Source organism: Pseudomicrostroma glucosiphilum (assembly GCF_003144135.1).
Source record: "Pseudomicrostroma glucosiphilum strain MCA 4718 unplaced genomic scaffold BCV69scaffold_5, whole genome shotgun sequence".
Lineage (NCBI taxonomy): Eukaryota > Fungi > Basidiomycota > Exobasidiomycetes > Microstromatales > Microstromataceae > Microstroma > Microstroma glucosiphilum.
The window spans coordinates 507,185-533,274 of NW_020289917.1; the positions used below are offsets into that span (position 1 = coordinate 507,185).

The window sequence follows — 26,090 nt, forward strand, 5'->3', positions numbered from 1 at the left end:
GTCGCTGCGCTGTCCATCGATCATTGCCAAGCACTGACGTGACAGGAGAGCCGAACTGTGCTAGCTGAACTCTGCTGCGAGTCATCTAGCCGCCATGAGCTATGGCATGTCATCTTCAGCATCTACCCTCGCTGCTGAGCCGAAGCGCAAGGGAACACTAGCGTGTGTCGTCCTCAAGGCGGTGAGTGTCCCCGATGATGGGAAGAGACTTTCTGAGCTTGTGCATTGACTCTGCTTGCTCTCCTCCTGCTCAGAAAAACCTGCCGAACAAGCGCTCCATTGGCAAGCAAGATCCATTTGCTGTTCTCTCTATCGGGGAAGAGAAGCAGAGGACAAAGCCGGACAAGCGGGGTGGGCAGCATCCCAATTGGGACGAGCAGCTCCACTTCGAGATCTACGATGATGCGGAAGATGTGATCACTGAAAGCGACTCAACAGGGGCCAAATCGGGAGCATCCTCCTCTTCATCGGTGGTCAAGAAACCAACCAAGAAAATGTTGAAGGTGGCTTGCTATGCAGACGATAGCAAAGAGCCGGATTTTATCGCGGAAGGGCTCGTGGATCTGACAGACGTACTCAAGACTGGCGAATTCGATGAATGGGTCACCATCAGACACAAGGATCGGTATTGTGGGGAAGTGTACCTAGAGCTGACCTTCTTCTCGGCAGCTCCACGGCCCAAGAAGACCAAGAAGCCAAGGCCAGTCATGGATTCAGCTGCGAGGGGTAGCGCGTATGGTGGCGCCGGTACCTTCACGGCAGATGTAGGTGACGAGTATGGGCCGCCTCGTCCGGACAACCAACCTCGTCCTTCCTACTCGGCAGTCCCTCCTTCTATGCGGCCGGGTGGACATCAATCAAGGCTGAGCGGTTCTTCCTCGATTGCCAGTGGCATGTACACACAGCCCTATGCGGACGAGGGAGCAAGTGGCATGCGGCCCAGCCAATCGTTCGCCGGCATGGCAGCGACCTATACGCCACCCTACGCGCCAGCTGCTGCTGTACAACAGCGCCCGATCAGCCCTCAACCGCCGCCTTTGCCTCCCCAAGTGTATCCCAGCCAGTCCGGCATGACATCGTCTGCAACAATGCCGGCAATGGACCCTCGCAGGAGGAACAGCAACTTTGCGCCAGATGCTAGCGGCTACCCTGCTTACACTGCTGCCCCACCGCAAGGCAGAGATCCTGGCCCTCCCTCATCCTACTCTCAACCGTACGGCAGTCACGCGCAGATTCCGAGCTCTTACTCTTCCGCAACCATACGACCGGGCTCTACTCAACCAATTGGTACCGACCCCCTAGACGATCTGATTCGTCCAATGAGCTCGATGAGCGTGGGCAGTGCAGCCACTTCTGGCAGACCATTGCCTCCTCCTACACCTACCGGGTCTTACCAGCAAGGAGACTACCGTTATTCTGCGCCCCCCACGCCTCAAGCACAACCCCAGTGGGAGCAGCAGCAGCAGCAGCAGCAGCATTATCAGCAGCGTCCTGCGAGTACGCGCACTCCTAGCTATCAGTACGTCGACCCTGCGCCGACCCCGCCCCCCCCATCACATTCGGCACCTCCGCATATGCCTTATTCGCAGAGCTCTCACCAGATTCAGTATGCTCAGCAGCCCCCTCCTCGAGAAGACCTCTACGATCAAACCGGTCGCCATCCGTCGTCACAGCAAGTACACCCTGCACAGACCTTCGTCCCAGCTACCTTGGCGCACAGTCTTAATCATCCGCAGACACCCTCCCAGGACCCTCGTTATCGTCCTTCATCGCCCGCTGTTCCGCCGCCTCGACCTGTCAGCTCAAGCTCATATCACGCTCTGCCTCCGGTTCCGAGCCAAGTGCCATCAGGCGGCTACAGAGTTACTTCGCCCCAGCCGCAAGCGTATCACTATGCTCCAGCTCCTCAGCCCTATCAGCAGCAGCAGCCGGCTCCTCCCCCTCAGCACTCGTACTATGAGCAGCACCAGCAAGGTCGGGCTTCATCCCCTGCGCCTCCATTGCAGTCTGCGCCGTACTATACCGCGCAACAGCCTGCGTATTCTGAAAGTGACCAGCACCAGCACCCTCAACATACCTACAGGCCCCAAGCACAGTACTCAAGGCCATCCTCACCTTCCAAGTCGTCCCGGCCGCTCCCACCGACTTCATCCGGAGTACCCCCGCCATCTCCTGGCTACCACCCATCGGCGCAGAGAGGGCCACATGACCCCTATCACCAGCAAGACGCTCCTCACCAGTCTCAAGGGCACCCACAACCACCGAGTGGACCACCAAACGGCCATGGCGGGTATGGACAGCCGGGTATTCCTACCTCGTCGAGCTACTACGCCAGCGTACCCCCTGCTCCAAGCGCCAGTGGAGGGCAGCCGGGCTACGGATCATACCAGCAGCATCAGCCTCCATCACAAGACTCTTCGCAGCCACAGTCACAAAGTTATCCATACGGTGCTCCTTCCCCTTACGAGCGGGCACCGAGTCCGGCAGGAGGAGCACCGCGACACCAAGTTCAGCAAGGTGGGCAATACTACGAGCAGAGGCCGGTCTCGCCCCAGCCTCAAAGGCCTCAACCGAGCGGAGGAAGCTACACTGCGCCTGCTGCGCCTCCATCTCAGCTGCTGCACAGCTACCCTTCGGGTCCTGTGCACCACCAGCAGTATAGCCAGCAACAGTCCCAGCAGGGGGCTTACTACCGGTAGGCAGAGGCAGGAAAGGTTGTGAGATGTCCTGTAATCTGAGATGTGGAGACGGGGCTGCTCAGTATGATGTCTGTTTGGTATCTCTTCCTAGCTGCCTCTGATCTTGATTGCGATGTTGTTAAAGTAAAGCGCTCGTCGTGTGATATGCCTTGCTTTCAATTCCTGGGTGGCTCGACCGCGGCCCCGCTCGGCCCGAGATTTTCGCCGAGAGGGGGGTTGCTCTGAGGCGTGGGAGCAATGCAGCGGAGCAATGCCCCTCACCTTCGCACCCCGTCACATCCCATCGTAGGACATCACCACGCTCGTTTCAGAGACCCGCTACTTTCTTGCTCCCCCTCTTCCTGGTCACCCTCGTCGCCCAGTATGGCTCCCTCGACCAACACCTTCAACCTGGCCACGGCTTCCGCCCAGCAGATCCTCTCCCTCGCCAATATCCGCGCCGTCCTACAGCGTCTAGAAGACACCATTGTCTTCCAGCTAATCGAGCGTGCTCAATTCGCCCAAAATGCACCCATGTACCAGCCTGGAGCCATCAAGGAGCTCGTTGAAGGCGAGGGATGGCAGGCTTCCTGGGTAGAGTGGTTCCTCAAAGAAGTGGAAAGCGCACATGCTCGTTGTAGGCGGTGGAGCGCCCCTGATGAATTCCCTTTTACGGACATGAGCCTACTCCCTAAGCCTGTGCTGCCGCCGGTCAAGTACCCCAACCTGCTGTATGATCATGGAATCAATGTCAATCGGAGGATATACGAGTACTACAGAGATCACATCGTACCTACCATTACCGCCAAGTTCAATGCGCAACCCACTACCAGCAGTAGCGGCACTTCCTCCTCCTCCTCTTCTTCGTCTCAAACGGCCACGGCAGACGATGGACAATACGGCTCTGCAGCCGTACGTGACGCCGAAGTCCTTTCAGCTCTGAGTCGTCGTATTCACTTCGGCATGTTCGTTTCCGAAAGCAAATTCCGCTCTGAGCCACAGGCCTTCCTAGAGCCTATCCGGCAGCGCGACTCCGAGGCTGTCCTTGCCCTCATCACTAAGCCTGCTGTAGAGGCGGCGTTGCTTGTGAGGTTGAGGGAGAAGGCTAGAGTGTATGGACAGGATTTGGATCAGGCTGTGGCACTTATGCAGCAGGGACATGGAAGGGAAGGGGAGGATAAGGATACACAGAGGAAGATTGAGGCAGACGAGGTAGTCAAGATTTACGAGACGTTTGTGATTCCGCTCACAAAGGTCGTAGAGGTCGACTACCTGCTCAAGCGGTGAGTATGAGAGAGAATCTTGTTGATGAAGTTTATGAGGGCGCTCGTACTGACTTTACCTCTTTCACACCCAGTCTGGAGCACCTCAGCCCTACGCAGCTAGAAGCCATCGAAGCCGGCAAAGGCTACATCGAAGAGTGATCGAGTCCCAGCAATCGTTGAATCAATACCCACAGCCCAGCTCCGTGCAGAAGCAAGACTCGCATAGATGAAAGCAACCCATCCAGCATCGTCTATTAGATTACCTTTTCGCCCATCCCCTATTTCTGTCTCCCACTGCTGCTGTAATGAAGCAAAAAAAAGGGGAAGTTCACTAGACATTCTAATGCCACTGTCATTGCCATAATGTCCGTCCACACATGAACAGTCACGCAGGTGTTTGTGAGAGATGAAGCGATATAATACCAGGCGTTTCTTCGACTCGCCATGAGGATAGTCCAAGGGTGGACAGGAAGAGGTAGCCACACACGGATACACACCATGCCTACCTCTCAGCATAGGTCGTCAAAATCCCTTCCTTATCCCTCTCCCAGAGGCCTAAAGGGTCACCTCTCCTCATCGAATGTAGGCGGCAGAGGGGACCAGCCTTCATCTTCTGCGTCCTCCTCCTCCCGCTCCCCATTCCTCCGCCGCCTCTCTCCGCCTTCTCCATCTTCCGCTCCCACCCGCTCTCGCCAGGCCTGGTCCAACCGTTCGGCAGGAATCGTCTGGGAAGACCCTCTCGGACCTAGATCTACGTAGGACTCGCTCCCCCGCTCGTGCCGTGGCCGCCGTCCCTGCTGCTGCTGCTGCTGCTGCTGATGCTGCTGGGTGCCAAGTGACAAGTATGAGGTGTCGCCCGAGATGTCTTGCTGTTCTGCTCGCGGTGTGGAGAGATCGTGCACAATGTCCCCCTGAGGGTAGGAGCGTCTTTCGAGGGGATGAGGACTTACTTCCTCCCACGAGGTGCCGAAGGTGGTGTCTGCAGCCGAGGATAGGGAGGGACGCACAGTCTCCGAAGCATTGCGCGAGCTTGTCGCTACTGTCCGTGGAGGGCAAGAGGAAGAAGAAGGCTGGTCGTATTCCTTTTGGATATCTTGCATCGATGGAGCAACTGTCGAAGGCGAGGATGGCCGCCGCGCAGATCCAGTCGCACTTGCACCATTGGCCTCACTCCCTACACCACTAGAGATCGAGAGGAAGTGCTCGCTTCCCGAGCGAGGCATCGACTGGACAATTGGGAGCTTGTGACCAGGGGAGATGGCAGTGGACGTAGAAGTTGCCGAAGGGAAGCGCAGATCGGACTGAAAGCGGGGCGTCTCGAGGTCTTGTTGACTGTCTGAGCGGAGCGAACTGTGTTCCGCAGATTGCGAAGCCTCCGTACTGCTATTGCCTGGGTGATCAGTCCGCTCCTGCTCTGACGAGGGGGCACGCATCGATGGGAAGATCTGTCGAAGACCATCCATGGCTAGAGAAGCCGGGCCAGCCAGTCGGCTACCGATTGCGCTCGACGAGACTTGAATGTCTGGCAGCCGTGCTGGACCTCTGCCAATGGGACGGGTCGCATCGGATTGGTACCCCTCATCGAGAGTCTCGGTGTCACAAGCCTCGCTGCTCTTTTCCCTGTCGTTACCCTTGTCTTCAGTCTTCTCGGAAGAGTAGAGCATCGAGCTTCCTGCGTCTCCATGAGGTTCATCATCATCATCTGCAGCAAACGAACTCTCGGAGAAGCTCTCAAGAGAAGGAGCTGCCTCACCTTCGGATCCGCCAAAGTCATCCTCATCGTCTCCCCTCATCCATCTCGGCAGCTCATTCTGAATGGCAAAGATAGCCTTGGGCAGCGCTCTCACGCGCGTGGTAAAGTCTACCAGTGAAGCTTCGTCTTTGACCAGGAATCCAAGTAGCATCGAGGGGTCCAGTGATCGCATTGGCATTCTCTTGGCGCGGTCGCAATGGAACGTTGCCAGCTCCAAGTCGGTATAGGCAGACGACCACCAATCGTCCTCGTCCTGAAAAGTATCTTGACCACGCTCCCCCCCTCGGGGCGTGAGATCGCGTGAGGACGCGACGCCGACGTTGGGAGGTGGATGACGGTACGGTACCGCCGGCCGCACAGTGTGGGGATCGAGATAGAAGAGAGAGTCTCCCTGCTGACCAACAAAGTAGTATGAAGAGCTTGGCCTTCCACCTGCGATACCAACACTCTGCGGGAAGGCAAAGATCGCCTTGATCGCCTCGTGATACATAGCATTGACTCCTTCGAGTCCGAGTCGGAGTCCGATAAGAATCAAGACAGGTCTTTGCCAGGACGAGGCACTTTGATCCGTCACCGTCATTGTCGAGAGCCGGCTCGTAGCCTTGGCCTCTGCTTTGACCTCGCTCAGGTAGACTACACCATCACTGGCTAAAGAGACGCCGAGGCCTGCTCGTGGATACTCATCGATCAACCTCTTGATAGCTCCAGCGGCTGTACTCGGGCCAAACCATTCCCCGACTTCTTTGCCCAGTCTCTTGCCTTCGCGCGCCATTCGGTGAATGCCAAAGGGACACGCACTACTTGGGTCGTCCATGAACCAACTCAGTATTTGGGCATACGTCGCACGAACCCTCTTCTGCTGCAGACTAGGATCGTCTTCGTACTCTTCAGCTTGACGAAAGTATGGCGAGGTTCGTCTCCACTGTCGCCCTAGATGTACTTCGATAAGGGCGTTGGCGAGGAGACTTTGTCCTGTTCGAAGCATACAGCCCCAGCCAGCATCTGTCGTAAGACCTGAGCGACCTGCAAGCCCAGCTGCTTGCACGGCTGCAGTGGCTCGTCCCCAGATCCCAGTGATACCCATCTTCTCGCTGAGGCTCATGGTGGTAGAGCTTGCATCAGGAGATGGACCTGGGGTGCTGGCTTGCGATGACGAGTAAGGAAGTAGCGAGCTGCCCAAGGCGTAATTGTTGACTAGACTCTCGCCTGTGGCGCCTACCTCGCCGAGCTTCTTGCCGAGCCAGCCACCTCTACTGTTGATACTGCCGGTAGAGACCTGGCTGTCCGAAAGGGTGGTTGTGTCAGCCGACGTCAGGGATGCTGCATGAGGCAATCGGTTGCCTCCCTGAGACTCCAAAGCTGCTGCTGCAGACATAGCAGCTGCGCTGGCAGCGGCTTCAGAAATGACTCCGTCGCGAGCAATAGGTGGGAACTGGCTGCGGTAGCTACACCAAATGCGTGAGCTAAAATCCAGCTGAAATTCAGCTTGCCAATTGCTGCGGTCAGATCCATTCGTTGAGCCGCCATCGTCCATCATAGACCCCGAACGCTGTCGCCGGATGCCTGAGTCATCAACTTTGAGAGAGGGTGAGACGTCGTCTTTGAACGCATGGCGCCTGCTACCGCTCGACGGGTCTACGGTCGTGCCCTCTGGACCGACATCATGGATGCTGTCCGGGCCTTGGTTCGTAGGTGCACCGCTGGGTCGTCTGAAGGTACTTTCAAGAACGTTCGGGCCATGTCGTACACCAAGCAGCCAGATGTCCTCTTGTTCAGGGCCAGCCAACAGGTCCAGGCCTGCTGTAGCGGCGACTGCGCCCGTTGCTGCCGCTGCTCGAGCTCGGGCCGACGAGGAAAAGTTCGCCAAAATCCCGGATGCCTTTGGCGCCGCTTTGGGGAGACTGGCGTGGTTGAGGGAAGGTATGCTAGTCTTACGACCCACCACTTTGCCTTTGCTGCCGCCATCACCACCTTCAATCCTCTGTTCCCCCAGTTGCGGAGATCCATCCCGTGAATCGACGTCTCCATTGAGCCTCTCATTCTTCCTGAGGCCTTTTGCCTGAACAGAATCGGTTCCTAGGACATTCATGAACCAGCCTGAGAGACGTGTGGGCAAACCCTGTTCGGTCTCATTGCTAAGCACTTCTCGGTTCTCCCTCTCCGAGTCGATCGACCCTTGTAGCGATGCTTCGAGCGTGCGAGGACTATTGAACCGCCTCATAGCGGCATCCGAAGGCACCGGCGAGTCTGTATTCTGGCCTTCTGGATACAAAGACGTCGACTCCCTCCTCGATTTGTTGGCCATCCAATTGGGTATGGCCTTGTCAAATGCATTGTTCACCCAACGCCCCTTCGCAGACAGCGAAGAGTCGCGGGTACTTGTACTGACCAGACTCTCCGTGGATGCGTTGACGCTGGTATGGTTTGGTGTACTTGCCGTTGCACCACTGCCCACATCCTCTTCCGGCAACAGAGTACGACTACGGATCTTCCTCAATAGCTTCGCTGCCTTCTTGGCACCAGGTGCCCTCTTCCCTTCGAAATTAGCCGAATCAACAGCAATGGAATTGCCGATAGCTCTGCTGCCTCCATTTGCGCCGGTGAAGGAACGACCTTCAATGAGAGACTCAGGCTCGCCCTCTTCGATCCTCTTCGGCAATGCATCGAGCGTGCTTGACCTCCTGGCAGTAGAGGAGACAGGGCGGGGAGACGATGACTGCCTGGTCGAATTCGCAAAAGGCGAGTGAGCGCTGCTCTCGAGGGGGCTGGAGCCTCTGCGGTGCATGGTTACCCCAAAGCGAGGCCAAGGGCCAGACATGGGCCGATGGGGTGAGCTATTGGAAGCTGCCACCTCAGACTTGGACGAAGATGAGCTAAGAGTGCGACTGAGGGCAAGAGGCCAGGCATCGTCCGGAGGTGGGGCCGTCGCCATTTCGTCTTTGAGACCTAAAGACCCTGATCTTTTTCTACCCAATGTCTTACTTGATGACCTCGAGAGCCAGGAATTGGGAGGTGGACGCGGAGGTCGTTGTGGCGTACGTTCGCTCTGCGGTGGGGTTGCTCCCTGGCTAGTGCGCCCTGCTGTAGCCATTGTCGCCGGTCGAGGCTGAGGAGCCCGCGAATGATCTCTTCTAGATAGACTGGCAGATCTTGAGTCAGTAGTCGATGGATAGGGTGATGCTTCATCTGCGTAGTGAGCATCCTGAGTGAGGACCTGTCCGGCCCGATCTAGAGTAGACGGGCCGGCTTGACTTGACCGCGAGTTGGTCCTGAAAATCATCTGCACGCTACTCCTCCGACGATGTTGAGCTGATGATTGAGGCCCAGTGGTATCGTGAAACTGGTCTGAACCCTGTATGCTGCTCCTCTTGCCCCTCTTGCCACTGCTGTCGCTCTGCTCTGGCACACAGGCTTCTGCCAGTCCATCTGCCATGGCTGAGCCCAACCCTAGGCAGTGGGATTGCAACAGGACTCAGGCTACTGTCAGTACTGACGTCAGCTTGAGGCGGACGCCTGCGCCCGGCGATATATGCTGAGTAGACGTCGTAGCGAGTATCAATTTAGCATGCAGCAGTGATGATAGGAGGCTACTACTGAGCTTCTCGTGTTGGGTCGAAAAGAGCCGCGAGTGATACTTGGAGGAAGCTGAGATCACCAACAGTGTAGAGAAGGGGGATCACCGTGCTGTCTGTGTACAAAGTAGTGGTGAGGAGGCGAGGATGGTAGCTGTCGAGGTGATGGTAGCGTCTAGACGGTGGCCTCCCTTGGCGCCTGTTGGTGATTCCGTGTGTGCGTCTCCACAATCTCGCCTGTGGAGTTGCAACTCCGCTCTGCCCCGCTGCACCAACGGGCGACGCCTCGTCTGCACTGCAACACCTTCTTGGATTGATATATCCACCTTTGACCTCTCGCACCCCCCACCTCCTACCGATACGGGCTACGTGAGCATGGCTGCTGCCAGCAGCAACGCCGAAGCAATGGCTAAGAGCAGCGCATTGGCCGCTCCGCCTGCCTTCTCCATATTCTTGTCCCCCCTGACCTTGAGGCTACGGGACATCTCCTCCTTCCAGCTGCCACGTCTCACCTCCTCTTCCTCTTCTAACAATGCTTCGTCGTCTTCCGCTATCTCGCTCTTCGACTCCTATGAGACTGAGCTCCTGGCTGCGCTCTCAGAATGCGCTACTCTCGTCGAGGAAGGACAATACCTCGTAGAGGACCTCTGTCAGGAGGTGGCCTTTGAGCAAGGAGGAAGAGAACAGGTCCAGATGATTCAGGGCGAATGGAGGAGAGTCAGGGAGCAATTCGATAAGTGAGTTGCCGACTTCCAGGAGACCAGTACTTGGTGAACTCACTCCAGTGTCCTTCCGAATTCAGCGCAACCGTCTCCTCAAGAGCTGCCTTGCTCCAAGGCCGTAAGACGCTGGCAGAGCGCAAGGAGAAGGGCCTGCTCATCAGTGGGAGAGGTCAGAATGGGCACGCGACGGGAGACACATCGCCAGTGAACTACGCGACTGCTGCTGCTGCTGCTGCCAGCAAGAGTAAACGCCAGAAATCTCAGTCAAACAAGAGAGGCGCCGCTGGGTAAGTCGCGTATGCACATCCTCGATTCCCAGAATGTGAGCTAATCGAACCGCCTCTTGCGACACTACCCTGCAGTGGCGACGAATCCCTCCTAGCCTCAGAAGACCTCACTTCGGCTCTCCGTCAGACGGTCGGTCTGCTGTCGGACTCCTTGACCCAGTCCGCCTTCTCCGCCGAGCTCCTCGAAGAGTCAACAAATTCCCTCTCCACCCTCTCCTTCGACTATGCAACCTTTTCCGACCTAGTCAAGAACTCCGGGGGAATTCTGAAGAGCATGGAGAGACAGGACAAGATCGACGCCCTCATGCTATTGGGCGCTTATCTCTTCTTTGCATTCTGCGTCGGCTATATTCTGAAGGTCAGGATATGGGACAGGGGCGTGAGCTTCTTTGCCTTTCTCTTCAGGCTGGTCGGCCTAGGTGGGCTGAGGGGAGGAGCCGATGTTAAGCAAAAGCTGCAACTGGCAAAGGAGGCGGCGAAGAGCGTAGCGGAGAAGTCGCCCACGGCGAGCAAAGCCGCTGCAGAGGTAGCGGCTGCTGTTTCAACCACTCTGGCCGGAGCAGTCACCACTGCTTTCAATGGAGCGCAAAAGGCAAATGAAGAGGCCGCAGCGGCGGCAGTAGCGGCCTCAACAGCAGCAGCAGTTCCTCAGAAGGAAAGAAGTTGGGAGAAGTCTGCTAGGCTGCCCAAAGAAGAGGCCATAGTGGATGGAGGAGCGGACGATATCCACATCAATATTGAGGATCGGCCGACGATTCTGGAAGAGGTGGAGGAGCTGGCCTCCCCTCCTAGCAACGAGGTCCAGGATCAGGACAAGGTGACCGACGTGGGCGGTGATGAGGAGGCGGAGGAGGAGCAGCAAAAAGACGAAAGGCAGGAGAACACTGAGCAGGATGAAGAGGCTGATGGGGAAAAGGTCTTCTATGAGGCGGAAGAGCCGCAGGAGCAGCTGCATGACGAGCTGTAACACATTGCAAGATTTTGTCAAACATGGATCCAATTACACAATGAAGCACCACGCACAAGTGGGGTTTTGGAGAAAGTTGGATCCCACAGCAACACTAACTCTCGCTAACGTCTACCACCTCTCACTGAGCCAGGTACTGCTTCCAGCACGTCTCCTCCACCACCTTTCTGGGCGCCTCCCTGCCCGTCCACTTGCTAAATTGATGACAACCTTGCTCCAGCAGAATCGTCAGACCAGGCACCGCGACCCACTTGCCCCTCTTCTCAGCCCCCGCAATACCGTCCTGACGCTCCTCTTCATGTCGCTCGTTCTCCAGTCGCACGAGCTCAAGGAGAGGAGTATGGTGGGGCTTGTAGCTCATGTCGACCACTACTCCGCCCTTGGCATTGGTCAGGATGGAGCGGGGGAGGATCACACCCGCTCCGCTAGAGGCGTCCAAGCTCGTTCCATCTGCGGGTACATTGGAGATGATGACCTGTGGTGGCCTGTCTCCGAAGGATGACTCGTCGAGGGTGTCCACCACCTCAACGGACCAGTCGGCAGGGAGCGTGCGCTGCAGCTTGAGGGCGTTTTCGCGCGTGCGATTGTACAGGTAGATCTTCGAGACGCCCACCTTGTGTGCTGCGTAGAGCGCAGCACGGGCGCTTCCTCCGGCTCCAATGACAAGGGCGGTGAACTGCTTTGTACCCCGCACGGTGAGAGGCAAAGACTTGACGCAAAGGGCGCGGATCGCAATCCAGTCCGTGTTGTCTCCAATGAGCTTTGTTGTCGCGCTACCAGCGGTCTTGATGGGAATGATCGTGTTCACGGCCCCAATTGCTCTGGCGTCCTCTGTCAGCTCGTCCAGCAAGGGGATAATATCGAGCTTGAGGGGAATCGTGACGCTCGCGCCTCCGAAGTTGTCGCTACGGATGTAGTCCTTGACAGCATCGTTGATGACGTCTGTTTCAACCCGCTCGTAATGATGAGGAAGACCTAGTTCTCCGAAAGCAGTGTTGTGGAGCAGCGGACTCAAGGAGTGAGCAACGGGCTTGCCGAACAGGGTGAATTTCTGTTTCGGTAGCAGGCCGAGAAGCGACCGAGCACGCTGCACTTCGGCAAATGACAATTGTCCCGGTGCACCAGGCGTTGGCATCGAAAGATGAGTGATGAGTGAGAGATTGGGATTGAGGATGCGAGACATCTGGCCTAGAGTGGAAGTGTTGATGGCGAGTAGCGGCTTTGAGATCGACTGAGCCACACGTCTCCGGAAGGCTTCCAGATCCAGGTTGTCTTGAGGTGAGACGGCCTTGCCCACGAGCTTGACAACATCGCCCACAGCTGCAGCCTGCTCGCACTTGTCCCATGTGGAAGGACTCGTCCACTTCATGTCGCCTGACCAGTCGTGCCAGCTGGCAAGGATCTTGGTGTGACCTTTTTGTGCCTTGACTGCCGCCAGCCGGGCTCGCGGCCAGCCAATCTCCAAGTCAATGTACTCGACACCCATTCGCAGAGCCATCTTGACGAGATCAAAGTACTCCTCTTCAGCATCGTCGGGGAACATGCCACCTTGAGAATGAGTCCGGACGGTGAACACAATAGGCAGACCGCTCCACTGACGAAGAGCGGTTAGCTGCAAAGCGACGAACTCTTTGGGAGGCACAGTCGGTGCGGTAGCAGCAGTGCCGGTCGGGCTCAGTAGATCCACTCGAAGCTCAAGCGCGTCAGCACCACTTGTGATCTCGTCCAGCAGTGGCAAAGCTGGGAGGATATCGGGGAAGGTCAGAGTGAGCAAATAGCTCGTGCGAGGGTTGCCTTTGTTGTCCAGCGCAGTCAAGTCAACTTGGTTCGTGTGCTGACCGGTGATGAAGCGGAAGACTCGTGCCATAGCGGCTTCTTGAGACCGTCCAGGCACGATAGAAGACGAGGCAGCTCTTGTGCTAGAGTTCGCGCCTTCGGCAAGGAGCGTACTGTCACTAAGATCAGCAATGGGTGCCGGATCAGCAGGACTGCGGAAGTTGACGATCTCCAAGCTCGAGCATTGGGTGAATCGCGGCCTCCTACGACTCCATACCGTCTCCAAGGGCTCACCCCAGGCGGGTCGACCTGATGTCGAGAGGAAAGCCTTGATCTCGTCCAGTGCCCTCACTGTGTGGACGACAGGCCCACGACTTCGTGCATAGGCAGTAAGAAGACTTCGGTTTCGTTCGTCTTCCACGACACCGCCTCCGAGGGAGATCACGTAGCCTGAGGAATGGTTGTCCATCAGATCGATGAGGATCTCGCTCTCTCGAAGTCTAAATTCGGGCCAGCCTTTCTCGGCTACGTAAGTGCCGAGATGGCCGAGGCGCTCTTCAAAGAGAACATCGGCGTCGATGAAACGTCTGCCCAAGGCAGTGGCAGCCATCCTTCCGAGGTATGACTTTCCTGATGCCCTCATGCCAATCAAGAACATTGTAGCCTCGGGATGGTACGCGCGAGGCGAAAGGCCGTCATCGAGCTTTGTGAGTTCGGCGGCTGATGCAGTACCTGCACTCTTGGCGAAGACGTTGCTCGGAATGAGATCCGAGTCGACGCCAGCGACTTTGACTCCGAGCTTGCTCTCGAGGTCGTCCCACCAGTTCGGCCAAGTCTTCTCGACACACCTCTTCTCCTCCAAGATGGTCTGCGAAGGAACCACCGTGGCGAGGACACTGAAAGCCATAGCGACTCGATGGTCGTCGTAACAGTGAACAGAAACAATGTCCTTGGTCATGGACGCCCTGTCCATACCGAAGACTTCCAGCCCGTCTTCATGCTCTACCGTCTTGACTCCGAACTTTGCCAATTGGTCCATCATCGCCTGGATGCGATTGCACTCTTTGACTCGCTGGTTGGCAATGCCTCGGATGCGTGTCGACTTGGCGCCACTGGTAGGATGGGGTGCCGCTACAGCCAGGAGCACGGCAGCAGTCAGGAAAGCGTCCGTCATCGGCTCCATGTCGACGTCGCCACTTTCGAAGTGATGCAGCTGGCCAGAGGCAGGTCCAGTGACATGCGTCTCGGTACGCGTCTGGGTGACATCACAGCCCATAGGTCTGAGAACGTCGGTCGCAAAGCGGGCATCACCCTGCAAAGAGGCGGATCCAATCTTTTCGACAACGACGCTGCGACCAGTGATGGCAGCGAAGGCTAGGGGGTACGTTGCAGAGCTAGCATCAGACTCGACATCGTATGCGCCTGGAGACGTGTACCCGCCGCGGGCGATCCGGTAGCTGTCTGTGAGTTTGCCTTGCTCGTCGGTCAGTCTCTCGACCTTGGCGCCGAAGTCCTTCATCATCGCAATCGTCATGTCGATGTAGGGCTGTGAAATGACCTTTCCACCGACCAGCTCGAGCAGGACATCAAATTCGCGTGCGAGCGGTGCAGCAAGCAGGATGGAAGAGACATACTGGCTCGAGATGGAGGCTGACAGCTCGATGCGTCCGCCTTTGAAGCCGGACTCGCCCGACACGGCAAGAGGTAGGAATCCATCATTCTCTGTGTGGTTGATTGCGACGCCATTTGACCGCAGGGCTGCCACCAAAGGGGCAATCGGCCTCTCCTTCATCCTGGCGTTGCCCGTGATGATAGTTGGTCGACCTTGGCCCTGAGCATCCCGGGCGAGGGCTACAACGCTGGCCATGAATCTCGCTGCAGTACCGGCATTCTGGAGGTAGATCTCCGTTCCATCTTCGGGAGTTTGCAATGAGCCACCATTGCCATGCACAACGACGACTTCACCTCCTTCCTCCCAGTCAAACTTGGCAGCTTGTAGCTGCGCCAGACCGGTCATCATCACGCCCGTGTCATCCGAGTGCAGCAAGTTGCGAAGCCTTGTGGTTCCTTTTGCCAGTGCCGCTAGCACGAGTGCACGGTTGGAGATAGACTTGCTACCTGGGGTCGAAAGCTTCGTCGGAGCAGAAGCTGCGCTCCCACTGCTTGCACTGGTGGGTGAGGCAAGAGGGCTCACTTTGACCTGGTGTGCAAGGACTCTCCGAATGATGTCGTCCTCGACGGAACTTGCCTTGTCTTCGTGGCACTGACCAATGTCACGAAGGAGAACAATCTTCTTCGTAGTACCAACATTCTTCTTATCCATCCTCATGACTTCGATTACGCTCTCAGTGGAGAGACCCCTTGCCCGATCCAGGCTGGTAACTCGCGGGTCATTGAGTGATACTGGCAAGTTGTATGCCTTGAGGACCTTTGCGAGCCGGCCCAAATTGACTTGGGCGAAGCCGGAAAGACGTCTAGACAGCTCAGCCTCAAGGATCATGCCAATGGAGACACATTCGCCGTGGAGCATGTCAGGAGTCAGAATAGCTTCGATGGCATGGCCGATGGAGTGGCCGAAGTTGACTAGGTTGCGTAGGCCAGTTTCTTTCTCATCGATGGTCACAATGTGCGCCTTGACTCCTACTGAGCCACGAATGACGTCTAGGAGTAGGCTTTGAGGGACAGATCGGTCTGAAGAATGTCTTCCCTGCGTAGCGGTGGCCTGAGCATCTTTGGACAGCACGGCTGCCCGAATCGCGTCAGACGACGACTCTAGCTTTGCGAAGTCTGCAGCATCCCAAATGGCAGCAGTCTTGACCACTTCTGCCATACCATTGCTGAACTCGCGCTCTGGCAGTGTCCTCAAGAGGCCCGCATCGATGAAGATGTATCTTGGCTGATGGAATGCTCCAATCAGATTCTTGCCGTGAGGCGTGTCCACGGCCGTCTTTCCCCCGACAGCGCTGTCCACCATTGCTAGAAGCGTGGTCGGCACCTGAACGTACTTGATACCCCTCATGAAAGTAGCAGCGACAAACCCACTCAGATCGCCAATGACACCCCCACCAAACGCGATGAGCACAGTGTCTCTCACACAGTGCTGAGACAACATCCAGTCCTCGATCTGCTCCTTGACCTGACGGCTCTTGGACGTCTCGCCGGGGGGAAGGGTGTAAGTGAGCAGCCTGGGAGGCGCAGGGAGACTCGATGTGACGGTCTTCCATTCTTGCCGGATCGTCTCGCCGTAGATGCCTTCGAGGTTGCTGTCGGTGATGAAGACGTAAGTCGAGGACTTGAGTTCGGTGATGATGGTATGGAAGACGTGAGGCAGAATGTGAAAGCCAAGGTGGATCTGTGAGTCAAGACATTGCAGTTTGTGAATCGTGAAGGCTTGGCCGGACGGGATTTGCGACTCGACCGGGGGCCTATGGTATGATGCCTCCTTCTGGCCCGCAATGGAGCCAGTGGCAGACGTCATGTTCAAGGGGGAGGGGATGGGTAAGGAGGAGGAAGCAAAGGTGTTGTGAGTAGCGGGGAAGAAGAAGCTGCGTGGGTGGAGTCAGGCCAATTTTCTTCCTGTGCGAGATGCGCATCTCTTTCCGCGTCCACCTCGAGGTTCCTTCCCCGCAATTCGGTACGATGACCTCGGCGTCCAATGGCAAGAAGAAGAGGTACACTGGCACAGGTACCTCTCACAAGCAGGGCGTCAATGGCGAAGAGGACTTTGGCAACCAGACTCTGCCTGTCGCTCAGCTGCCGGATGACTTCGACGGGGTACCGGCCGATGGGAGTGTCTACCTTGCCATGGTAAGGTGAGTGCAGCTTAGCGCGTTGCTTGGCGGATCTTTCACGAAGCCTTTTTGCTGACAATGCCCTTCGCATTTGCTTGCGTCCCCGCAGGCAAGAAGCAGTTCATTATCCTTCGATCTTTCTGGCAGCGTCTAATCCCTATGCGGTAGCGTCCACCTCCTACGTCAAGCCGGCAAGTAGAGCTGAAGAGCTCGGCATGCCTTCCCAGGAATGGCGCGACAAGTTCCTGGCTAGATTCGTAGCGATGAGGGAGGTGAGATTGTCCGGACGTAGTAACGACAGCTGTTCGTTGGCTGATAGATTCCCAGTTTCTTTCTCATCCCCCGCAGGCTCTCTCTCACACTTCCGCAAATCCACTCCCAACGCTCGACGTTGGCCGGCTGCCAAAGGCAAGGACAACAGAAGGCGCCAATAAAGCCTGGTATCGCTTCCTGTTCCGTGCTGAGCGACCAGCGTTCGAGGGCGAAGACCGAAATGGGGAGACAGAAGAAGCGCACGACCCTCAGTGGGAGGAAGAAGATGAAGATGGCCTCTACAACGATCCCGCCGAGGCTGCCAAGAGACGCTCAGTCCCATTGGAGCCGACGCCCATACTGCTCGCTCGCTTCACGATCAGTCAGATCTTGTCTGTCTTGACGGCAATCCCGTACTGGATCGCCCTCAGAGTCTCTTCCCAGCCCTCGGAAGATCTACCACCCTCTTCCTCGAGACCGGCGATCGACCCTCTAATCTCTAGATGGTGCTTCTCCCTCTTGGCCAAGCTCGACCGTCGTCTTACCTCTGACGAGATCTCAATCCTGCGCGTGCTAGCTCGAGCGTGCATTGCTGCCATCTCGCTGAGGAGAATAGAGCTCAAGGGGACAGAGCGACAAGGTACGGATCAACGGGCAGAGTCCGGAGCATGGATCGTAGTGGCCATCGTCACTGGTGTTTGGGGTCAGAGCGACCTCTGGATGGACGCAGAGGAGGACCTAGGCAGAGTCGCGGCCGATGAGAACGGCATGGTCAGCTGAGCTGGTCTGAAAATCATCTACATTGTACATTAGAACAAGCAATGCGTGCGTGGGCGCTCTTCAACATCTTTTACCGCTTCCCCTTCTTGCCGCCTTTCTTGCCTTTGCCACGGACTGGTCCGTCTGAATCCTCATCGTCATCTAATGGACCACCGGCAGCCCCTTTGGCGAGCGCGTGACCCTTCTCACGTACGTGCGTGAAGAGCTTGGACCTCGAGTCGAAGCCTTGTCCACAGACGTTGCAGCGCTGGGAAACGACAGAGAAAGAACAATGCATGTCAGCGTGCTCAAAAAACAGGAGAATTCAGCTTCTTACGCGTCACTCACCTCTGAGCCGCCGCCCTTCTTGTCTTTCTTTGCCCGTCGTGACTTTTTGCCGCCGTTCTGCCCCCCATCATCTGCTTCTCCCACATCGTCAGGCTTGCCCAGCTCTTTTGCCAATTCGGCGCCTCTACCGGATCCCCTCCTGGCCTCTTCTTGGAGCTTCCTCACCCTTGTCTCTAGCTCGAATAGATGGCTGTCGACGCTCTGCGGCGAGAGCTTCCTGGTGACGACTGCCAAGTTGAGGAGATACTCGTCATTCTTGCCTGAAGGTCCCTGGCAGGTGAAGATCCTTTCGGCCAACGCATCAATGGGCGACGGACCTATGAAGGCTTCATTGTCTGGCAGGCCTACATAGACCAAGCAGTCCTTGACAATGAGCTTTTCCATGTCCTGACTGTCGTCAGTGCCCTGCGTCTTCCCGTACACGTCAACCTTCTGAGGTGTATAACCATTCTTCTCTCTAAAGTCTAGATACTCTCTGACTTCCTTTGCGTGCGCAGGGTCTATAGTGTACGTCACTCCCCAGACGATGTCCCCTTCAGGCAGACTTTCGCCGTTGAGAGCGTGCCAGTCTTTGGCTGAGACCAGCGTGACCACTCGACCCGGCCTGGCTGGAGTTCCACGATGGTCTACTGAGTGCTGAGCGAAGCGACGCGTGAAGCCTTTGATATAGCCAGGCTGAGAGCCTATGACATGGGGCGGAGGCTTCCAGATGAGTGACCCAAAGCCAAAGACGTCGAAAGAGCCTTCTGGACGTTCTGACAGAGGTTGGTAGCTCGGCTCCCAATCCTCGGCTGAGAAAGGGGCCGCTGCTATTGGAGAGTCAGTGCCAGCAACAGCATTTCCATTGACAGGCCCATTGGCAGGAGTAGAGATGCCCGAAGGGCTTGCAGCAGACGATGCTCCTAGCTTCTCCCCTTCTCCGTCCTCGTCGTCGCTGATATTCTCGCTTGCCATAGACGCCTTCATGCGCTGTTTTGCCTTCTTCTTGGCCTTCTTGCTCTTACCTATAGGTGCAGAGATGCTGGTTCTTGACTGCGACTCAGCTTCCTCATTTGCTGTATCCCTCAACCCCATGGCTTTGACGTTCCCAGCCAGAGAGTCTGCGGCCACGCGATCTGTGGCTACCTCATCATCGTCTAGCCCCAGTTCCTTGCTTTCCTTCTTCATCTTCTTCTGTAGAGCTTTCACTGCTTTCTTGTGCTTGGTAGATTGCTCATGGTTCTCGAATGCTGCCACTGACCTGAATCGCTTGTCGCAGGCGAAGCATTCCAGATCGTTGAAATCTTCTTCGTCCCCAGACACCCCCTCTGCGTCTATTTGATCCTCGTCCTCTCCTTCATCTAGCTGGTCCTCGTCTTCGTCGTCGTCTTCCTCGGTCTCATCTCCAGAGTAGATGTCTTCGGTCTCTTGTGCGATCTGCCAGCTTTGAGGCTGGAATGCATCTGCCCTAGCTCTGCGCTCTCGCTCAATCTTTTCTACGTAGGCTTTCCTGTTCGCCTCCGCTTCAGGGCCCACCCTAGCTTTCTCTTGACTCTCCTGATGGGCCTTGTAGCGAGGGTCACGCTTCCGGACGAAGAGGGTGAGGGCTCGTATGGTGTCGTTATACTCCCTCTTGCCGGCGTCCCTTGCCCTTTTGTTCTCTTTCTCCATAAGCCTCTTTACCCTCCTGTCAGGCGCTTCGCTTAAACGGTACTGATCAAGCCAGCCCATAGACTTCCGAGTCTGGAAATTCATGAAGAACGTGTAGAAGTCCCGAACCGGGGTCTGATGTACGGTCTCTTCCTTCTTGTCGGCAACGAATGATGTATGAGAGTACCCGAAGGACGGGTAGGCGTCGCGAGGGAGAGACGAGGACTCCTCGTCGCCTGGGTAGGCAGCCGCTGCCCTGTCTTCCTCTGCCAGACGCTCGAACAACCTTCGATAAGTACCGAAGAAAGAGGAGTCGGCGTCGCTCAAGTCGCTCGCAAGGCTTGGGTCGAAGAACCTCATCAGATGCTTCGGCGTAAGGCCGGGACTCGAGCTACCGGCAGCCTTGGCGGGCTTGTTGCCTTCTTTAAAGCTCTCAAAAGCCTCTTCGTCGAGGTCTGCATTCTCAAATTCGCCGTTCAGAAAGCGTTGCCGATTGTTGTCGTACCAAGCTCGCTCTTGTTCATCAGACAGGACATCAAATGCTTCCTGAAGCTTGTGGAAGTGCTTCGTAGCTCTTTCCACATCGTCTGGATTCTTGTCTGGGTGATGCTTAAGAGCGAGCTTCCTGTAAGACCGCTTGATTTCGTCGGCTGTGGCTTCTGGCTCTATGGAGAGGAGCTCATAGTAGTCGGTGAAGTCCGGCTGAGTGCGATCGCCCTCTTCTCCGCCAGCACCTCCCCTTGCTCGAGCAGACTGAGCCGCTCCCATCGCGAGTATTCGACGAGCGGTTGTATGGCGAGGACCAAGGTGGAAGAGGGAAATCTTGGAAATTGGCTGCGAAAGCTTTCCGACGCGCCACTTCCGTCTTGAGACGCCGCGAGTGGAGAAGCACGGCGGGTGGCTGCAGCTCGACACCCTGCCCCATACTGATAACGGTGCTCCCGCAAGCTTGCCTCCCGCCACACTGACGACTGGCAGCCATGATCACTCTCAGGGCTGCCAGGCAGCTCAGTGCTACCCTGCCGCTGCGTAGGCCGCTCGCCCCCTCGCACTCTTTCTCGTCTTCCACTTTGAGGTCCAAGGATGACATTCCTGGCCTCTTCGCTACACTCCCACACGATAAATTTCCACCCAAAGAGCCTGCGATGCAAGTAGATCATCTGGTCATAGGAGCAGGTGTCGTCGGCTTGGCCATCGCTTCACACCTCTGCAAGCGCTACCCAGACAAATCGACATTTCTGGTCGAGCGCCACGTCCGTGCGGGCGAGGAGACGTCTTCACGTAATAGCGAAGTGATTCACGGCGGCCTCTACTATCCTGCAGAAAGTCTCAAGACAATGCTGTGTCTCAGAGGCAGAGAAATGATGTACAGAAGATGCGAGGAGTGGGGAGTGCCCTTCAAGCAGACAGGCAAGCTTGTAGTCGGGCCCAGGGAGTCGAAAGAGTACCTTGAGGGCATGCAGAAACACATCAGCACTCTTGGCCCACTGGCCCCGCCAGTGAGGCTACTTAGTGGCGCAGAGGCAAAAGAGCTGGAGCCGGATATATCGTCCGAGATCGGCTGGGCTCTCCTGTCCGAGAGGACGGGCATTGTCTCCAGCCACGAGTTGATGGACTCGCTCGAGCGGGAAATCCTGGACTCTGACAGCGCCGAACTTGTGTACGACACCGAGGTGGTGAGGATAGATCCTCACTTGCCAGATCGCAGTGGTACGGCTGCAAGCGGGAAGCGAGGCTCAGATGATAGCTCGGAGGGCTGGGTCGTGCAGACGAGTACTGGGGACCAGGCCGAGCCAGATGCTATTCTAGCCAGAGTAGTCATCAATTCGTCCGGCTTGAACGGGCAGCTTGCACTCAATGCCCTGCAGGGTGATAAGCGTTTCGCAGAAGGAACTGAACGCATGGGCATGTGGTACTCCAAGGGCAACTACACGTCGTACAAGGGTCCTGGGGTCAAGAATGTGAAGCGGCTAATTTACCCAGTGCCTTCTATGACTAAGGGAGCACACAGCCATGAGAGTCTAGGCAGTGAGTATGAGGCCACCAACTCGGTAAGGTATTGCGCCGAATCGCTTAGCCTCCCCGCCTTCTTTGCCTCCACTGTAGCTCACCTCACTCTAGATATGGAAGGCAATATCAAATTTGGACCGGACTCGGAGTGGCTCAAACCCCCTTCCTCGTCCTCAAGCGTTGACTTCTGGAGATCTGCTCTTGCTCCTAGCTCATCAGATGATCACCTGAAGCGCATGCACCAGAGCATCACCCAATTCCTACCCGACATATCTCTGGAAGGCTTGGCTCCCGACTATGCAGGTATCCGGCCTAAGCTGGTGCCCCCGGGCGCTAAGTTCATGGACTTTAATTTCCTCTGGCACTATTCGCGCGATCTGCAGCAACAGAAGCTGTGGGCTCACGCTGAGCTGCCCAAAGAGCTGAGGGGAGCTCAAGCCAGCAACGGCAGCGAGACCGTCAAGGGTGGAAAGGGCGGTAGCATGCTGACACTAGCCGGCATCGAATCGCCAGGCTTGACATCTTCTCTGGCAATTGGAGAGTTGGTAGGGGATATGATTGCGGAGAGGGTGTGGGGACATGGCGATGCAGCAAAGAGGCAGGCAGAAAAGGAGAAGGTGATACCCAAGGGAGCTCGCAACGAGGAGATCGGTGCGCCAGCGCTCGACGCCTGGGCATGATACTTGGTAGCCTCACAGTTCCTGTACATTCCCCATTGCTTATGAATATCTTTGACAATCCAGATAGAGTATCCCCAGGCGGAATTGATCTAATGTTGAGGCGGCGTCGACGGGAGTCCATGCAAGGTGCAGGATCGCATAGACACAAGTTGCCGTCGGCACTCGTTGCTGAGTCCGACTGACCCGCTCCACTCCGGCGTCCTTGTTCCGCAAGTCCGCCGCCTGCACACCCAGATTATCTCACCCATTTTGACCATTGTCCCTGTACCACATGTCCTCTTCACCCCTTGCTGCTCTCCCCTGTGCTAGTCGTCATGGCCGCTCTCATCATGTATTCCACACTCGCTCTCCAGCCGCACATAGCCGGCTGGCTGGAGAGGACCAAGGCTCGACGGGACTCTCGCGCTCGTGGAGACCCAGACCTCGCCACGCCTAGCGCTGCTAGTCGAATTGCAACCAGTCTGTCTTTTGGCAAGAGTCGCAAAGGCAAAGGAAAGCAGAGAGACACTTCTGCAGGTTCAGCTCCCGGAGACGAAGTTGCTCTCGATGCTGCTACCGTGTTACATACGCTGCTCCTGCTCTTGCTTGTCAAGAAGATCAAGACGGACATAAGGGGGGATGCCAATCCGAGCGAGGATCATGGGCGCGTCAGGTCGACTACTCCACCGTCTAGTAGTAAGCCTGCAGAAGAAAGCGACTACACTGCGGCTCCATCGGTACCGGCTCCTCCAGACGAGGATGTACCCCCTCAGTACTCGCTTGCCGATCCAGTGGATGCAGCTGCCGAAGCTAGCTCAGCAGTCGTCTCTGACCCGGACGTAGCTTGGCGTCTCTATCTAACAAAAGCTCTTTCCCGGCTCGAGCTCTTTTGTCTAGAGATTCTTCCTGTGGCTTCTCAGTTCGTACAAGGATCGAGGACAAGTGAAAGGAGTCACTGCATTGGCGACTCACAGAAGAAACTGCCCGATTCCGTGATCCCTCCTCTTGACGTTTGCATCGCTTGGGCAGCCCTGCTAGGGAACTCGATGGACATGTCTGTTCTCTCCATGACTGGCTCATTCGCTAGACTGAGAGATTGGCACCTTCCTCTCGCTGCCATTGCTGCTGTGCACGCTCGTTCGGACGGCGCTCAAGGGGCAGCGGAGAAGCTTCGCAGCCTGTGGACTCAGAGCACCTCAACACCCTTCCATCTTCAGAGTGGTGCGTCGTCTCAGGACAAAGGAAACGGCTGGATGGGCGAAAGTGACCTCTTGTCTGGAGGGCTGCGAGTCTGTTGCCCGGCCCCCACGTGTTCCTTCTCAGCCCGAGTCCCCTTTATTGGAGAGGCGGGCAGCGAAACTTCAAGGTCACGACGCGGTCTCGTAGACTCGAAGTGGCGACGCAAGTGCCAATCGTGTGGACAGACTGTCTCGCTTGATACGCTGGTGGGACGCAAGCTCATAGCCGATGTACAGAGGTGGTGCGATGCTTCCTCAAGCTCCTACGACGAGGTCGCCTTCGCAGGCCTGCTCTCTGTCAACGAAGGCCAAGCGGCGGAGGATGTGCATCGCCCACAAGTTCTTGCCAGTCAGATTCTCTCGCCTCTTTTCTCCCCTGCCCTCTCCCGCGAGAGAGTGAGGAGGAATGAAGCTCTTGAGGCCTCGGGCTCTCTGGGCAGCAATGGTCCTGCCTCTTCCAATTCACTCGGTGCAGCAATGCGTACCGCCGCTGTGAACACGATTGCTACTTCCCCTCAACCGCTAGGCGCCTCGCTCTCCTACTCCTATGCAAGCATCGAGACGTGGCTTCTGGAGAGTACACTATTGGTCAATCCACTCCCCGCTCTCGCCGGATCTGCAGCGGGGGAGGCTGCTCCAATGGACCAGTACAGCTCCACACCCGACCGCGTCGGTGGCGGCTTTTCGGCTTCTGGTGCCAATTTCAATATGGACAATCCATACGAAGAGGAAGGCGCAAAATTGGGCGTGGTGCAAATCAGGGAGAAGCGGGCGAGGCTGGTGAGATACGTGCATGCGCTTCTAGAGCCTTACAAGAGCCTCGCAGAAAACGGTATGCCTAGTGTCAGAAATACGGCAGAGGCAGATGAAGGGGCAGAGGAGTGGACGGACGTAGTGCCCAGGCTGGACAGGCAGGTCACTTCATTGGCTCGTCTGGGTTCAGAGGTGGAAAAGTGGCGAGAGCAGGTGACAGTCGAGGAAGGTCAAGTATCGGGCTCCGAAAGCGCGGTGAATCAAGGAGCGGCTGGAAAGGGACTATCCATTGGAGACGGCAATAGAAAGAGCAACCACAAGGAGAGCCGGACTGCAGAGGAGCACTCCACCCCTGCACTTTCTGGCGATCCGAAGCCACCAAGTATCTCGACGCTGATCCTGACCTCGTACCTCACGGCGCTCTCGGAGCTCAAGTCGGATGGGTCCGACTGGTCCAGCCAAGACGCAGAGGACGTCTTGAATGGCGCAGGCACGCCCATTGAGGTGCGCGTGGGGAGGCTGGCGCACGAGCTCAGCAGGACGAGGTGCACCAGAGCGACGAGGACAGTGTGATTGAAGAAATGATGCGGAGGCGCTCGACTGATCCGCGGCAAGCCCTGCTTGGCAGGTTAGATGAAATCTCTGCTTGTAGAGACCTTGTTATTGCGCAGTGCATTTGTATTTGAACTTGCTTCTCGCAGATGAATTTGATTGCTCGCTGCGCCAGCCTTGCGAGCTACCTTGTGCTTATGTTTTGCAAAGTCGGCCAGCCATCTTGGATCTGGCCGGGGTATATAGCGTCTAGTTCGTTGTTCATCGTGAAGACCCTCTCATTTTCACTCTCTCTTCAGACTTGAGCGGTTGCAGGTTGTGCTGGTGCCGTAGCTTCTGTCTGCTCATCCATCGTAACATTTTCTCCCTTATCCCCTTGTTGTTGCAGCTGCAGCTGTGCCTGCTTCATCTGTTCCCTCTGTCTTGCCCTCTCTCCCCTATCCACTCCCACACCAGCTCCCCTATCCGCCTCTTCCTGGGTATAAGGCAGCTCTTCTCTAACCTTTTTCGCCTTCCTCTTATGCAATTTACTCTTCCAATGAACCTCCCTATCCTCTGCACGAGGAAAATGTCGATCGCATTCGATACAGTAGTAGACTCCCAATCCAGGCTTGTCTACATCTAGCTCAGTGGGATTCTCCAGCTCGGAACGCTTGGAAGCGTCGTGTAGGTTGGCGTGCACTTGGTCGAAGTCGAGGTTGCGAGCTCGAGTGCGGGCGGCGCGGGAGACGTCGCGGCGGGCGTGGTGAGTGCGCTTGTGCCTGATACGACCCATGGTGTTGAGGGAGAAGAGAGTATGGAGGTGGGAGGGATGACAAAGGCAACTAGCTGGACGTCCAAAGCTAAATTCGACAGCCTAGTGATAGTGGTAGGTGTAGTCAAGGCGTTGAGGAGACTAGGTAGGCTACTGCTTGACTCTAGTTAGGAAGTTCCTGGCTCGAAATTTCCTTGCCGACGGACTGAGGGGCCCAATTTATTCACGCTCCGTTCCGTCTGCATTCTTGCGTCCGTCCGTCCGCCCGCCTTTCCGCTTCGCTCCGCCCACGCCAGGCCATGCAAGACGTCTAGTGAGGCACGGC

General features: G+C 56.6%; 10 protein-coding genes across 10 annotated transcripts; 6 read left to right on the forward strand and 4 right to left on the reverse strand.

The window, feature by feature from the left end:
- Window positions 1-106: 106 nt before the first annotated feature.
- BCV69DRAFT_248048 (hypothetical protein) lies at window positions 107-692 on the forward strand (the record flags this gene model as incomplete). Its single annotated transcript, XM_025490272.1, has 2 exons — window positions 107-181; window positions 255-692. Coding segments are annotated over 2 exons (513 nt in total), but the record flags the coding sequence as incomplete, so codon positions are not given.
- A 2,271-nt stretch (window positions 693-2,963) lies between these two features.
- On the forward strand, window positions 2,964-4,307 carry BCV69DRAFT_282172 (chorismate mutase). Its single transcript, XM_025492257.1, has 2 exons — window positions 2,964-3,961; window positions 4,036-4,307. Exons 1-2 carry the CDS (start codon window positions 3,063-3,065, stop codon window positions 4,100-4,102), a joined length of 966 nt encoding a protein of 321 aa, XP_025348611.1. The 5' UTR covers window positions 2,964-3,062; the 3' UTR covers window positions 4,103-4,307.
- BCV69DRAFT_282173 (hypothetical protein) lies at window positions 4,288-9,423 on the reverse strand. The gene has a single exon (XM_025492258.1). The coding sequence runs from the start codon at window positions 9,127-9,129 to the stop codon at window positions 4,507-4,509; it is 4,623 nt and encodes a 1,540-aa protein (XP_025348612.1). The 5' UTR covers window positions 9,130-9,423; the 3' UTR covers window positions 4,288-4,506.
- Window positions 9,424-9,643: 220 nt separating this feature from the next.
- BCV69DRAFT_298467 (Sec20-domain-containing protein) lies at window positions 9,644-11,244 on the forward strand (the record flags this gene model as incomplete). Its single annotated transcript, XM_025494221.1, has 3 exons — window positions 9,644-10,005; window positions 10,071-10,277; window positions 10,353-11,244. 3 exons carry the CDS (start codon window positions 9,644-9,646, stop codon window positions 11,242-11,244), a joined length of 1,461 nt encoding a protein of 486 aa, XP_025348613.1.
- Window positions 11,245-11,256: 12 nt separating this feature from the next.
- BCV69DRAFT_282175 (Shikimate dehydrogenase) lies at window positions 11,257-16,555 on the reverse strand. Its single transcript, XM_025492259.1, has one exon. The coding sequence runs from the start codon at window positions 16,496-16,498 to the stop codon at window positions 11,366-11,368; it is 5,133 nt and encodes a 1,710-aa protein (XP_025348614.1). The 5' UTR covers window positions 16,499-16,555; the 3' UTR covers window positions 11,257-11,365.
- A 104-nt stretch (window positions 16,556-16,659) lies between these two features.
- BCV69DRAFT_298469 (hypothetical protein) lies at window positions 16,660-17,843 on the forward strand (the record flags this gene model as incomplete). The annotated part of the gene is made up of 4 exons (XM_025494222.1): window positions 16,660-16,827; window positions 16,921-16,930; window positions 16,959-17,083; window positions 17,160-17,843. The coding sequence occupies 4 exons, from the start codon at window positions 16,660-16,662 to the stop codon at window positions 17,841-17,843; spliced, it is 987 nt and encodes a 328-aa protein (XP_025348615.1).
- Window positions 17,844-18,311: 468 nt separating this feature from the next.
- BCV69DRAFT_235958 (ChaC-domain-containing protein) lies at window positions 18,312-20,495 on the reverse strand (the record flags this gene model as incomplete). Its single annotated transcript, XM_025489914.1, has 2 exons — window positions 18,312-19,116; window positions 19,210-20,495. Coding segments are annotated over 2 exons (2,091 nt in total), but the record flags the coding sequence as incomplete, so codon positions are not given.
- Window positions 20,496-20,713: 218 nt separating this feature from the next.
- On the forward strand, window positions 20,714-22,575 carry BCV69DRAFT_282178 (FAD dependent oxidoreductase). The gene is made up of 2 exons (XM_025492260.1): window positions 20,714-21,827; window positions 21,906-22,575. Exons 1-2 carry the CDS (start codon window positions 20,780-20,782, stop codon window positions 22,487-22,489), a joined length of 1,632 nt encoding a protein of 543 aa, XP_025348617.1. The 5' UTR covers window positions 20,714-20,779; the 3' UTR covers window positions 22,490-22,575.
- A 155-nt stretch (window positions 22,576-22,730) lies between these two features.
- Window positions 22,731-25,470, forward strand: BCV69DRAFT_282179 (hypothetical protein). Its single transcript, XM_025492261.1, has one exon. It carries the CDS (start codon window positions 22,804-22,806, stop codon window positions 25,030-25,032), a length of 2,229 nt encoding a protein of 742 aa, XP_025348618.1. The 5' UTR covers window positions 22,731-22,803; the 3' UTR covers window positions 25,033-25,470.
- Window positions 25,439-25,786, reverse strand: BCV69DRAFT_232986 (hypothetical protein; the record flags this gene model as incomplete). Its single annotated transcript, XM_025489853.1, has 1 exon — window positions 25,439-25,786. A coding segment is annotated over one exon (348 nt), but the record flags the coding sequence as incomplete, so codon positions are not given.
- Between the last annotated feature and the right edge of the window lie 304 nt (window positions 25,787-26,090).

Coding starts and splice junctions, on each gene's coding strand:
- BCV69DRAFT_282173 (XM_025492258.1), bottom strand. CDS start 9,129: ATGGCAGATGGACTGGCAGAAGCCTGTGTGCCAGAGCAGAGCGACAGC.
- BCV69DRAFT_282175 (XM_025492259.1), bottom strand. CDS start 16,498: ATGACGTCTGCCACTGGCTCCATTGCGGGCCAGAAGGAGGCATCATAC.
- BCV69DRAFT_282179 (XM_025492261.1), top strand. CDS start 22,804: ATGGCCGCTCTCATCATGTATTCCACACTCGCTCTCCAGCCGCACATA.
- BCV69DRAFT_282172 (XM_025492257.1), top strand. CDS start 3,063: ATGGCTCCCTCGACCAACACCTTCAACCTGGCCACGGCTTCCGCCCAG. Junction 3,962..4,035: donor GTCGACTACCTGCTCAAGCG/GTGAGTATGAGA, acceptor TTTCACACCCAG/TCTGGAGCACCTCAGCCCTA.
- BCV69DRAFT_282178 (XM_025492260.1), top strand. CDS start 20,780: ATGATCACTCTCAGGGCTGCCAGGCAGCTCAGTGCTACCCTGCCGCTG. Junction 21,828..21,905: donor CAGCCATGAGAGTCTAGGCA/GTGAGTATGAGG, acceptor CCTCCACTGTAG/CTCACCTCACTCTAGATATG.